The sequence below is a fragment of the Camelus bactrianus genome, chromosome 11, assembly GCF_048773025.1.
Source record: "Camelus bactrianus isolate YW-2024 breed Bactrian camel chromosome 11, ASM4877302v1, whole genome shotgun sequence".
Lineage (NCBI taxonomy): Eukaryota > Metazoa > Chordata > Mammalia > Artiodactyla > Camelidae > Camelus > Camelus bactrianus.
In genome coordinates, this window is record NC_133549.1 from 63267042 (window position 1) to 63282255 (window position 15214).

At 34.0% G+C, this 15214-nt stretch overlaps 1 protein-coding gene across 11 annotated transcripts in view; it reads right to left on the reverse strand.

The window, feature by feature from the left end:
• CTNNA3 (catenin alpha 3) overlaps positions 1 to 15214 on the reverse strand; it is a 1350411-nt gene that overhangs the window by 62222 nt on the left and 1272975 nt on the right. For all 11 annotated transcript variants that reach the window (XM_074374085.1, XM_074374091.1, XM_074374088.1 and 8 more), the window contains one exon: positions 8577 to 8682. In XM_074374085.1, coding sequence (XP_074230186.1) covers positions 8577 to 8682 — 106 coding nt within the window. The remainder of the gene's footprint in view (positions 1 to 8576; positions 8683 to 15214) is intronic.

Sequence of the window (15214 nt, forward strand, 5' to 3'; positions counted from 1 at the left end):
TCTAAAGCTACTATGAGAGCACTCCTCAGGGCCCACAGTTCTGTACTGTCTGTCCTTTGTTATTTATATGGGCATTAAAAAAAACATCTGCAACAAAACATATATTATGTTCTGTTACTTTCAGGATTTAACATTCTTAGCTATCACAGACAAAATAAATCATTTCCACCTAAGCTAACAACTGTGAATCTACTGGAACCAAGAAACAGGCAGCATGCATGTTTTAGAGATGCATTAAATTTCTTTGCCAAAAACAGTCTCCTGCATTATGTTATTTTCTGTAAGGAACTTCCTGGACTAGAGCTTTGAGCTTCAGCACAACATGATAAATATCTGTGGTCAGTGTTTAATCTTTGTGTTCTTTCTCTTATGCAGTTATAACAGATTTTTTAAAATCCCTGATAACTTAATTCCACTTTAAATACATATTCATAAGGACATGGAAATATGAATAGTAATTTATATGCAAAGATATTCATTGTAACACTAATTATAATAGCAACATTTAGAAATACATGTCCTATAATAGTGGAAAGATTAAATTAGGATACATATCTATATAATGTGATATACTCTCAAAAATGGTATTTTCAAAGGAAAATGTTTTTGGAAGGTGAAAAAATGTGGTATTTAAAATTTCATATTGTAAAAACTATGTGTTTATGTTTGAGTTTAAAACATTGGGAAATTAATGTGTAAAAATGGTAAACATATATAATCAATATTTTTCATATTTTATATATCTTATATAACTTAATTCCACTTTAAATACATATCCATAAGGAAATGGAATATGTTACTTATATATGTTACTTAAAATATATTACTTATTTAGTCATAAAAATGTTATTTAAAAAGCTTTAATTCTAATAGCCAAAAATGAAAATTAAAAAGTAGAATGAAAGACCAGAAAGCATTCCATGCATTTCTACCTTTCCATAGTAGTTAATAAGCTTCAGTGTTATTGGATAATTGCTGAGAATCTTATTCTCTTTTATATTTGGTAAATGGACTAGTCTACATAGCGTCTGGATGGGTGGATGAGATTAGAACATGTGACCTTCCAGTAAAAGTTAGTCAACAAAGGTAACAAAGATATGAATTCTTCTGCAGAAGTACTATCCACCTGCTAGACAGACACGGACATCTGAGTGGATTCTTAGATACATGAGAATCAGCCAAGATGTTAGAGACTGTGATATGAAGAACTTCTCTCAAACTTTAAAGAAGGAAGTAAAGATCACCCCACAAATCTCATCAGGAGGATTAAATTATAACTAAATAAGAAGGAGGAGACAAAGGACAAAGAGAGGGACAAAGAGAAAGAGAGAAAAGGGGGAAGGAGGAGGAGAAAGAAACAGACAAAGAAGGAAGAGAAAGGGATTTTCCCAAATTACTGATGAGATGAGAAATTTAGAAAGCATAATCCTTTCCTGGGATTGAGGAGTTTATTTATGCTACAGCCAATATTGGAACCCATAACTACTTGCTTTCAAGTCCACTTTATTTTCAATCACTAAACATAAGAGAATTGGGGCTACATTTTTTTTTAAATTACAGAATACCACGGTTTGCACAGTTTCAAGGAAAAAGAGAATTTATGAAAACGCTATGTTTATTTTCAAGTGAAGAGTGCTTTGATGTTTTTCAAAGACAGAAGTTAGTTATCTAGAATTACCTATAATGATGAAAGGCAAGTCATCCCATTGTTTTACCCTGGCAGGAAATTTGATCATTATTAAGTACTTTCTACATGTCAGGCACTGGTGTCACATCCTTTATATGCATGGTTCTTAGTATTCACTGCACCATTTTACTTAGATCCAATTATTGGATAGAGTATATGATTTTTGTAAAGATTTGAATTTAGTTTTTCCTGTTTCATCCACTGCACAATGATCTCTTCTATATGACATTCATCCAAACACCTTCCTTCCTCTATCCTGAGTATTGGATGGTCTTATGTATTTTTGTTCTTAGGAATGGACTCAATGATAATCTTTGACACATACGGTGTTTTATCTGTCTAGGTGCTTTACCTATGTTAACTCTTTTAATAATCACACAGCTCCATGAGGTAGGTTCTATTATCCCATTTAGAAAAGGAGGAAACTAAGACATAGAGAAGTTAACTGACTCGCCCAGTTACTAAATGGTAAAGCTGGTGTCTAAACTCGCATGATCTGTGAGGCTCCACTTCTCTACTACTAAAGTCTAAGAACAGTATCAGTTTTCCTGTCAGTTTTATCTTATATAGTAAACAGTAAATTGCCAATCTTGTAAATTGGTTTCTTAAATTGACACTCTTGTCCATGTATTTTAAGTAGGACTAGTGTGGATTTTTTTCCTTAAGGACTGATACCACTAAGGAACTTCTGATAAAATCAAACTTGCAAATGAATAATTAGATTCTTAACTGATAACCGATCAGTCTCTCTCAAGGGACTTTCAATACCATGCTAGCAGAGTCTAGAATTCTGTTAAGGAAAGAATGAGTCAAATAAGTAGAAAATGTAAAGTTAAACTTTTGAAATTAAAAGTTACTTGACCCAGATTTACCCTTCATTCCCAGCATTGGTGAGTATCTTGGTTACACTTAAAGATGGTAGTCAGTTTTATAACTTAAGTATAAAAACATATTGACTGGCAAATTCCATACTATAAAATGTGTTAAAGCCTTCTTTCCCACTGGCATTTGGAAAGACTTTCTAAGTCAGTTTTGCCCACCTAGAAGCAGAATCAGGAGAATGAATTGTTCCCACTTGAAGAATACTCTTCTCCTATTTGCCAAACCTCCTTTACTAAGATCAAATTATGTTTCCTCACCTTTTATATTTTTACATGGAGCTAACTGAAAAAGTTTGGGACCTAGATTTATAGAACATTCATATCCTTCACTTTCTTTTAAATAAAATTTGCATAAAAACATTTTTAAAGCAATGTTGCTAGGAACTTGTAGGCAAATCAAGTGATAAAATATAACACACTTTGGTTATTATTTCTCCACTTATTAAGATAAGAGATGTTAACCAGGACATCTAGTTAGCTTATTAATGCTTTTTTTTTTTTTTTTAACTTTTATCACCACCAGGACACTCACTACAGGCAAGCAGATGGCATGTCAGCTAAGTGGCTTTGGCACATTAAACTAGCTTTCACTCTTCTGGTAAGATGCTTCATACCCACACAGAATACATCACTTAATAATGAGAGGAAAACTGAAGAACATTTATTACCTTTCAGTTTGAATTTTAAGGGTGAATTAGCAAAGTGTATATGTTTTAAGACCTATACTCCATAAGCTTAGCTATTTTTTCTCATACTGGAGTATAAACTTCATTTAGACACATTTTAAATGACCTTTGCAATTAAGGACAACAGTTTAAATTCTGCTAAGTTGGCAAAGTTTGTGAAGGGTAAGTACCAGGTGTCATTGTGAATTTCTAATAGAAATTTCAAGCAATCAGTGAGAGCAAAAGCACTCTGGGCCCAGGACCTTCGCCTTCCCACAGTGCTCACTTCTCCACCTGTACTCCGGTCCAGAGGCTCTCAATTTCACCTTTCTCAGGGTCACAGATCATCAACGATCCCATCTTTTTCTGTACTTTAAATGTCTTTTTCTATCCTTGACTCTATCAACATATAATCCCTTGAAACAAAATTCCCCCCTCAACCCTGGCAGCCCATCCTTCTCTCTCCCTGTTCATGAACATGCTTTCTACAGATTTGTCAGTGCTACACCATTGATGTTCTTGGGTTTTGTTCTTCTGCATATTTTCACTCTGACCCTCTTCTTGGGTCATAGTATATACTGTTCTGGCCCTGTCTACCACTTACAAAATAAAAATGACTTAATCTCTGTTGTCTAGCCCTGTCTTCAGAAGATCCGTATGCCTATTGTACCTGTCCAGCCCATCTCACTGTCTTACCGACATTTCACACTCAACACAGATAATCCTCAACTATCTCATACTCCATCTTGCCTAAATAAATAAAGTCATTTTTCTCCTGTTCTATTGACTATCTCAGTATAAAGAGCTTTCTCCCTTTCTCCCGTCTATTAAATTTGGTCAGTCATTAATTTGAGATGATTCTATACCCAGAAGTCTCAGCATACTCAATATTTTTTTTTGTTATGCTTATAATGCTGCTCTTTAGCAAACTAAGGTTTCTAAAACACAGAAGAGAACGGTATCTATGGAAGTGTGGTAAAAATGCAGTGGGGCCCTTTTATGATGTGATGCAGGACAACACTGACTCAACGTGGTCTAGACTGGGCATGCTGACTTGTGAGAGTTATATTTGGGAAATTATATTTTGGTATTTTTTCAATGCACAGTGTTGTTTTACCTGAAATTATATATGTTGTTCATATTTTGTTATATCTCTATTTAGACTAAAATTATCTTGAGTTTAAGAACTGCTTCAAATTCATTTTTAGTTTCAACTTGGTTTGGACATAAAACCATTGAGAAAATGCTATCAGCGACATATACATTGAACACTAATAGAAACTACAGACAAACATGTTTTCCATCTTCATCAAAGCTCCTTTCCTTTAGTAGGTTTAAAGTTCTGGCCCAGCTTACTTTTCTGCTTTGTGCTGACTTCTGTGAGAAATTCTCAGAAGGGTTGACTTCCCTGTGTATTAGATTACAACTCAAAAAATGTCATCTCCCTCCTTGAAACCTGAAACTTGTCAACTGAAGAGTTACTTGGGTTGAAGTAAACATAAAAATGTTCTACACTGTATATAGAATATGAATGTGGGAAGGATGGTAGAAAGGTAATTCAGGCAAATTTTGATTACTTGGAATTTCTGGTTAAAGTCAGCCAGCCACTTGTAAGGAGAAACTTCCTCAGCTTTCCTCTTCTCCTCTTATACAAAATAGCCCCTTCTTTCTAGATCCTAAAACACCTTATTTTTGGTACCTAGGGCTATAGTTTTTTGTATACATGAAATAAAACTTAATATGTAATCACCCTAAAAGCATTTAAGACATTGTTTCAACGAGAAAAATGACAAAAATCCAATAAAAAAGAAAAATAGTAAAATAGTATGCCTTTCAACAGGAGACTAATATTTCAAGGATGTAAACAAATCAGATATTTCAGGATTTATCTATTCCTATTGAATTCCTGAGAACCTGCTATGCATTCATTTTTATAAAGTAGGGGGTTCATTAATCTGGAGAGCAAATCTAGGTACCAACTTCTCTGCTCAAAATAGACTTCAGACAGATAACAGAGTCAAAATACAAATATTGTTACAGGATGCATCTAGGAGTTATATCCTTAAGAGACATGCTAGAATCATATAATTAATGCTTCAGAAGTTTCTTTTAAGTGTAGTTCTGTTACAATTTTTTTTTTTACTATCATAACATCAGAGGACACAATTCAGGCTAGCCACCAGCAATATTTTGTCAAAATATCGATGAAAATTACACTTGCAGATTGTTCTGTTCATAGTTCAGTGCACTGTGTGTGAATTGGCTTGTAATTCTCTACCTTGTTTTTTTTTTAATGTCATCTTTCCTGAATTAGTATTGCTTTCAGTATATTTAACACTGAAAATTCATTTTAATTGTGTCCAGTTATGATTAGGTGGGAGTACCCAGTCAATAACCTGGGTATCTTTGCTTTGGAAAAATTACAGTGAAGGAATATTAGGATTCAGACACAACAACCAGGGGTCAGAAAGTCCTCTTCTTGTGCAAAACACTTTACCAGATGTTAACTTTATTTTGTTTACTGTTCATCTCCTTCCTATTTGGGGTAGGCTTCTTCTATAATTAATTGAGATCTTTCAGTGTATTATTCCTACATTGTGAGGTATTATCCAGTTCATCTAATTTAGAATATCTGCTAACATGATGAATTACAGTGAGGAGTCAAAAAATCAAAAGAAATGTGTACCCAGGGTCTGAAATCTTATATTTGTAAGAAGGATACTTCTCCAACTTGTCATTCTCTTTACTCATGAGGAAAATGTTTAAGAACTGGGATAACTAACAACATCCTGTCCTTTAGGAATACACTATCTAATGGAGATGAGACTTGTATCAGAGTTCTGTAGGACTTAAACAATAAGGTCTTGGATGGAATATGCAATCTACCATACCACGTCAAGACAATTCAAAAATCCAAGTGATGTTGGGTGATGGGGACAAGTAAGCTGACATTACAGTTTCAGTTCCATACGTTAAAACAGAAGATTTTCACTCACTGCTTCCTAGCTACCTAATGGCAATGCCAGGCTAGTAAATTGTATGTGGTTACACACAATAAATGCATGTTCAAGGAAGCAAGTCAGGGAAGAAGGGTAAAAAAGAAAAAAGAAAAAATCCAGGAAGACAGACTTAGAAACTTCGATTAATCTGGTTTTCTTTCTTTCTTTCTACATATGAACTTTGACTCTGAAACTTTACAGAATGAAACTAAATTAGTCTAACTACATACATATTTCACAAGTCTGTGTTGGGTGGAATTGGAAATTGATTGATGTTAGACCTTCTGACACTCTAGCAAAAAACAGACTCGAAAGCATCATAAAAATTGTTAAGATTTTTTTAGCTATTAGATTGTTCAAAGTTGAAAGCAACCAGTGTTCTGGCAGATTGTTTTCATAATATACACTGACACTTAAAAAATTGCCTTGCTTATTCAACTGTATTCCACAATCAATTTCAGACATTATATTTATCTAAGTTTTTATGTTAATCTATCAAACAATATCAAAATCATAGTCATAGACAATCTTCCCAGATGATCACTATAATAAGAATCAGTTTCTTTTCTCTCAGATTTGATTCTTCAGGACCCTATTTATTCAGATCAAAATTAATTCATTTGAAACTACTTTACTATATGAGGTGGAAAAGGCCAGAGAGAGTCATCCATAATTCTTCACCAGTCAGTGACTGTTTTATTAAGCTTCTTTTAAACTGCCAAAGTTATAAGGAAGTGAGACAATACTTTTGCTTTCTTCCATACCATCTGAATAATACTAAGAACAATAGCATAATTTAATACAGCTAATGTTATAAAAGCACCTACTGCAAGGTGACCTAATTCAATTAAAAAAGAATATGAGTCTAAGAAAAAAAGGACAACTTCAAAGTGACACAATGATTTGAAATTTGAAAATTGCACATTCTAAAATAAATAGGATCACACTGGTAGGAATCATTAAGTATTTATAAAGTTATAGAACACATAAGTCTGTTTAATGTATTATGGTTTTGCTTATTCTACTACTATTTTGTCTCATAAAAGTGAATTCAATAAAATTCTAAAATACAGAAAACCATAGGCAGATATGGGCTTCAGTCATTTATTTATAGTAGATTTTGATTTATATTAGAATAGAGTTTGTTTTTAACTGTAAATGCGAAACACCGAAAAGACTAATAAAATGTTTATAATGCTTAAAGTAGCAAGATAATGGAAAAATATATATGACTCTATATATATTCAAAAATGTTTAAAAATATTTGTCTGTTTTTATTACTTCTTATTTCCCCCATATCCAAAAGTATAATATCCAACAGTATAATATCCAACAAGACAAAGTTCTTCATGTTCTAAGAAAAAGAGGATAAAAAGATTAAATAATAATAAGCCCAATAAAGTTTCCCTTAAAGTGTACATGCAAGAAAAATATGAGATAGTTGTAGATTCAAAAATAAAAGTGCTTTCTTTCCCCAAAGGAAGATAAATATGTATTACAGAGTTGCATAATATAAAACCTACAAAGGAGTCCTATATCTCAATCTTAAATATTAATTGAATATCTCAATACATTAACTAAAGAAACTGACAGGTTTTTCAATTAAAGTTAAGGAAAAGGTAATGCTAATAATGTAGCTATTGCTTAGAAAATTGCAATGGACACATGAGAAATATAAAGAAGGGAAACCAAGCATTCAGAGCACCTATAAGGATTATATACATCCTACATTTTGTATCTTCACTTCAGTATTCTACTAATTTTACATAGAATGCTAGAATACATTATTGACATAGAAAACCTAACATAAGAGGATTTTGAAAAGTACTGATTTTTGAAGAGCAAACATAAGAAGTCTAAGGTATTACAGAAAAAAATACTAACATTGGGTTTTATAGCCAATTAAAATGATTTGAGTATACTTGAAACTCAGAAAGCTGGTATTTAAAATAATTTGGATATATCTGAAGCTCAGAAATCTTAAGGGGAGAGGGTATAGCTCAAGTGGTAGAGCACATGCTTAGCATGCATGAGGTCCTGGGTTCAATCCTCAGTACCTCCTCTTAAAAAAATAAAAATCCAATTACCTCCCCCCACCAAAAAAAAAAAAAAAAAAAAAAATCTTAAAAATAATCAAGCTCTAAATAATGATAATAATAAAGCCTCCCCCAAATAATTAGATTTCCTTAGAATTTTCCACTACTTGTGTATTAATTATGCAAAAAAATTTTAATTTAGGAAAAAACATCTAACAGAGTAAAAATTCAACTTTGTTCTAATCAATGCCCAATGGAAGAGAGCAATTAGCATGGACTTTCATCACATCCATTTGTAGAGAACTCACCTGGTTGGCAATCTGCCGAGCAAGGACGTCCATCCTTGATCCTGATTCTGATATCATTTTAGCTGCATAGATCACATCAGTCGTATGCTTCAGTGGTCCTTTGCCCCTTAAAGTAAAAGATTACAAGTGTGTTGCAGTGGTTCACGCTATGATACACACACAAAAAAATTTTCACCCCAAAGTATAGGCTACTGACTATACATACTTCAATTTTAAACGTGCCCTGATTAGATTCCAGTATTACATAAAAAATGACAAAACAAATTAAAATAAAGGCCTATTGTATTAAGATTCAGGACATATCACCAAGAAGAGGGACTCCATTTGGTTTTCATTCCCAGGTATTTCTTAAAGCAAACTTCAGCCTAGAGATACTTTTGGTGGATGTAGATCCCTCAAGGCGATGGTATTATTTTCTCATTTTAGGAGGAAACATGAGATTTTGGATACTTTATATATTCAGTAGTGCATTTTGATTAGCAGGGATACTTTTAATCCTCCTTTTTAAAATACCTGTCTCTCTCTCTCTTTTGTTTTACAGTCATTTTGTTAATTCAACTTTGTTTTTATCACATTATCTCTCTGCCACAAATATCACAGTAGTTGTGTATGAATCTGGAGTCACACTATCCTGGACTGTTTCCCCAAAAAGATTGCTTCTTAAAATTTACGTAAGTCAAGCAAGATAAATACCTACTTCACACCCCAGTTTCCTTGGTGACAGGTAACAGGCGCACCCCCCACATGGAGTCATTCTAAGGCCTTCATGACTTAATTTCTACAAAGTGCTCAGACATTGCTTTCAACAATGTAAGTTATTTGTGTGGTTGTTACTTTAAGATCATTTTGGTTTTTAATGCCATGGAATAACAGTTGGGTTTATTTAGGGATTTACAAAGTAGTTAGAAAAGAAGTGCATTTCTTATATTATTGGAGTGGAATAAGGAGACAACTTTCTGTCTTCTCCTTCCTCAAAAAAAAAGTGAATGACTAACAGGAATGAATATAACTGCTCCATCCACCTGCCACTACTCCTGATTTCCTATGTTCAATTCCTAAACCTCTACTGAGTGTCAATACACTGACTGTTCTAATTAGGTGGTTTCTGTTCCTTTTTCCTAGTAGAGACTAGGACCCTGAAGAAATCACTCACTAACATGACTGTTTTGATGCTTCATGGGGGAGCAGGAACAGTGAGGAAGGTGGGGAGGAGGAATAAGCTGATCAGAGTAAGGAAGGGAAGATTTTGAGAAGCCAAAATACAGTAGAGGTGAAGAGAAGGAGAAAGAAGACAATCTCTGTCAAATATCTTATATACATCTTGGACCAATTTCAGGAGTAGACGCTCTAGTGTTAAATCTAACAAGATTTTTTAGAGGAAAATCTCTGTTCACTTAGGAAACTATCACTAAAAAGTAATCAAAGGCAGAGGGGTTCATGCAAAGGCATATTGCATATTCTATACCTGAAAACGTGAACATCGAAACACTTGTGCCCCATGTATTAAAAAGGCCCTTTCACCACACATTTTTCATGGTGCCTCTCAAATTCATTACAAGAAAGCTTTTTTGTACAAATGGAACATCATGTCTAAGACAATGAAAACCTGGCCTCAGTAGATGGTTAGCATCATCCTTCTCTTTGAATCTGCTGACACAGGTTGCTTTGAAGTTTTCTAAAAAGTCAACGTTAATCATTATAATTGTTTTGAGTTGCTCTTATCAAATTTACTTTATGAATTAGGCAGGACTAGGTGTTATGTACATAGTTATGTTCAAGAAAGGTACTGCATTTCATTATGTCTATGCATCTCCAGAGAAAGCTGAACTTAAATAAAAGGCTGTCTAAGCTCCACAAAGGCAATGTATCAATTTTCAAGGTCTTAAACGATGAACAAAGCTTGTTTCTAAGGAGAGCAACTAATGCTCACTTAGCTTAAATAATGGACAAAGAGTTATATCTAAGGATAGCTAATGTATTCTTTCCCCTCAAAATAATATATTTCTCCATATAAAATCCCTCGTCCAATGAAAAGGAAATTACCTCTAGCTTTAAATATGTACCTTGTTATGAGACCACTATCTTAAACACATGTAGAACTTAAAAGTAACAATAATACGTTATGACAGACTACAATTATTCTCTTCCTCATGCTCCTAATTAAATGTATTGCCTGGCAAGTTTCCTACTGAGTGCCAAACAAAATATACATTTTACAAATGAGTCCATATTATGCCAAGCTTCCAGAGGAAGCTGCAATTACTGAAACTATGATAAATTTTTAACATTTGCAACCTGAAATGTGCTATGTAATGAAGGCTTTTGAAATTGGGAAAAACATTCAAAGGTTGTTTTCTGCCTTCATTTTCATAATGGGTTCTCAGGATCTCCTGTCGGCAAATTGTGTTTTAAATCATTGAGTTTAGATCTTACAGAGAAAGATACCCGGGGCTAGGAGGTAGATTTGGGAAATGCTTTAAGGAAACTAGAGGGCAGAAATCTTTAATAAATAGTGGGTACAATAATCATCTATCTGTCTCCCCACAAAGAAGGGCAGATCAAGCTCTGGAGTAGACAGTCTGCCAATGAATCATTAAATTACAGATTAGAAGGTATAATGGGAAAGGCTGCAGTAACCCAGTGATGTTGATGCCACAGACAATTTTATTAGTGTAAGTGAAAGGGATATCTTTGAATCTCAATTTATTGGTGCACCATAAACCTTTCAGCCATTCTGGATGCTGCCCCAGCCTGACTCTCACTCCTCTTCTTGTCCTCACCCAACTTCTGGCCTTCACCCCTCCTTTCTCTTGATCAGCAGAAGAAATAAGATGATACAGCTGATCAGTAATAGCTCAACTAATGAGAGATCTGGTTAAATAACAGAAAATATTAAGTAAGTTTCATGGACTTATTTTGTCTCTTTAGGGACAGAGAACATCTTCAAAATGATTTGGTGTTTTCTGCTACTGATAAAAAAATAAAACAGAAAGCTTAATTATATCTTTTGCACTTAGTAGCCCCTAAATCTTTGTCAACATAATAGTATTCCTCCTTTTTAAGACAGAACAAAGTTTCCCTTTAATCCCTTTTCCCTTTGATATTTATTTATATAGAGTAATTTCCATGACACTGTGGTTAACCTGGTAGATGAAAACAAGGATAGCACACATTATGTTCCACAATAGTAGTGAGCGCCTCTAGTATTTTCTATGCACTAGGTTCTATTCCATACACAAGCTAATTTGATCATTATATGAGAAATCTGAGGAACAGAGACATTAATATATAGTTTATCAACTTACACAGCTATTAGGTATTGGAGATGGAATTTGAACTCAGGCAATCTGGCTATGGAATCTGTTTTTAATAAATACTCTGTACTCCTTTCAATAAAATATACTAAGAAAACATTAAAAGATGAGAAAGATCTCCTTAGACATTGGTGGGAATTACCATGAACCCAACAGAAAGCAAAGAGGAAGGTTAGATTTAGGTGCTAGGTGGTTAGAAGGTCCACCAACAATGACTTGCTCATACACAACAGCCTCAAGAAACATGAACCAAATCTGTGTCTCAGTCCCAACATAAAAAAAAAATGTGCTACATTACGTAGACTTTTAGAGTCGGGGCAAGGGGTTGAAATAGCACCAGTAGTCTACACCCTTGAGATTTCTTTCTTGAGATATTATTGCTTTTCTTTATTACGTACACTGGTACCCTATCTCTCTCTTTACTCTCCCTGGATTCATCATTAACTTCAAACCTGAGCCACTGCAAATGCCATATGAGATGAGAGGTTGCACGTTGAGGTTTATTTATACTACAACATATAGAACTTTTATCTGAGAATCTTAGCTTGAGACAAAGTTATTTAATTCTAACACTCAAATTTAGTGCTGCAATAAAGTAGAGTGAAATGAATATGGACTTGGGAAACACATTTTGTCTGCATCCCAGTACTGCCACTTGTTAGCCACGTAGCCTTGGGTATTACACAGTATCTGTCACATATTAGGTGCTCAGTGAATGTTTTTTTTTCCTAATACCTTTACAAATGATATTTTATAAAATTTACCTTTTGAATTTTATTTAATAATTATAGAAGTTCTAGACAATATGAACTAATTTGAATAAACTGAGTTCCTTCTGACACTTGTTGACAATATAACTCTGCATAGCTTTGTCCATAATATCCTTTTACTAAGAAAAAAAAACCAACATAAATATATATACACCTATAAACTCTGCCTGTGTGTACTTGTCATTGTTGTTCAAGGTTGTTCTTTAACTCCTTACAAAGAATTGAGTTACATTTAATGACAGGTCTTTCTGGTACTATAAACGTCCCAAGATTAATGATTTAGTTCTACAAGGGTACCACAAGAATTCTCTTACTTATAATTCTGACTTTAGATACAAAAGAAAAAAGTAATTATCATGGAAGCAGCTGAAAATGATGAGATACAGGGAGGTACCAGACTCAAGCAAGGACATACTGTTCCTCTGCTGTTCAAACATGAAACTTTAATTAGGCACCTCTCTCCCTCTGGATGTTACTTTCTCTTACAAAGTGTCATTCTCAAGTTTTGAGGACTCTCTAAAAGTCCGCAGAAAATAAGCTATTGAATAATCAGCTAACAATCATCCGGAGTAATTAGGGTTCTGAGGAGTCTTTGAGATTCAAGCCTGGAAAAGGTGTTGTCCCATGAAAGAGGAAAAATACTGTCTGAACATTACATGCATATATTTTTTTCATTTCTGCTCCCTTTATTCCATATTATTCAGAGTAGCCTCGCTGCTATAAGAACAACATCAAAATGTCTAAAGGGCTTAACCCAATAAAGTTTTCTCCCCTCACAGTCAAGGGAGACTGTGGGGTGATGGGCACATACCACGCAGACATTTAAGAACCTAGGCTCCTTCTCTATATAAGATAACGTAACCTCTTTAGGCTTCACAGTTCTCTGAAGGATCCATTGCGTCCAGACATCTGATGTGGGAAATGAGTGAGGATCTCATTGGAAATTTGAGGGGTCAGGATAGAATTAGAAGAATTAAGTCACTCCCACCCGTATTCCAGAATCCAGACACAGAGACTCATGTAACTGCAAAGAAAGCTGGAAAATATATTTGATTTGGGCACAGGAAGAAAAGAAAACAGGGTTTTATGAACTCATAGAATTTCCTCTACACATACCTCCAGGGGCGCTAAAGTCCTCTATTTTCTTTTTTCATTTTGACAACAGAAGTCTGTACTCCCTGTGAAGGGAGTTTTTGATGTCACCTAGCAGGTGGGAAAAATGGGGAAAATGCCAGGGCTCTTCACTAATACAGCTGAAATTAGATATACTTTGCCAGAAGACTGATTCTACTTTTTGTTTTAAAATTGTTACAAATGTAGATGGTCTATTATTAAAAATAAAAATTATACAAGTTTTACTTTGTACTTGGTGATAATAGTCTTTCATGTTCAATGCTGTGTTAGTTTATGAAACAAGGATAGGGCTTATTTTAGAGATCTTTTGGAGGATCAGCCTGGGGAGAAAACTTTAAAAATTTTTAATGTTATTTTAATATAATAATTATTGCTAGTATAGTTGTTATTGTTGTCTGTGTGTATATCGACTCGGTGAATGTGTGTGTGTGGCAGAGGTGGAGAGTAGAGATTCCTTTCCTCAAATGCAAAAACTAATTTTCTAGAAAAAATCCCCAAATACAGAAATCTTTTGTCTGTTCTTTAGTTCTCAAATTTTCTAATTTACTCTTCACCTGTTAGTGTTATTTCAAATCTTAGACTATACAATTTAGAGACTTCATTGAGTGCCCTTAAGGACCAAAAACACTAAACATCAAGGTGGAAGCAGACGAAGAATTAGAGTTCTTTAATTTTAATTCTATATAATTATGTAAAATTAGAATTTCTTTTGCAAAGTTTGCTTTTAAGTTTTAAGCAAAGAAGAAGTCACCTAGCCAGATATTTTTGTCTTAATAAAACAGATAGACAACTTTCTTCAGTTCTTCCTGAGTGTGAAGATTTTAGTATACTCCTATGTAATTTTGTGCTGAAAGCATATATAACAACAAACTTTTCGTATGCTCACTATGTTCCAGGCTTAATTTCCTGACACCCAGCATCGCTGCATAGTGTTGTACAGGTTGTTTTCCTCCTATATTTAAGAGTCGCCATTCATATCACAGATACTCCCATAATTGTGCATATCACAACTCATGCAACCTTACATGATCATTGTGCTCCTAGAATCTATTACCTCCACCCTACAAACAAGAAGCAGAACCTTAGAAACTCCAACTTTTCTCCAAGGTATACGAATATCAGTTGGTCTAAATTTAAAAGCATGGAGTTTAAGTCACTAGTACTTTCAGAGCCAATTAAAAAAGACATCATGTAGGCAGAAACATCATCATAAGATTCCTGTCAGTATGCATCTTGAAGTACTGAAATTCAATGGATAGCTATGAATCAGTGGAATGTTTCATTGACTGCAAAGTATACAAGAACAGAGATTCCTAGCCATTGTTCCAAGTGGGACCCTATTAAAGCATCGTTCTATCTGACCAATTCCAAGGATTATGAAATAACCTCTTTTTTGATTAATGTTTCTTAAGGAGTAAAC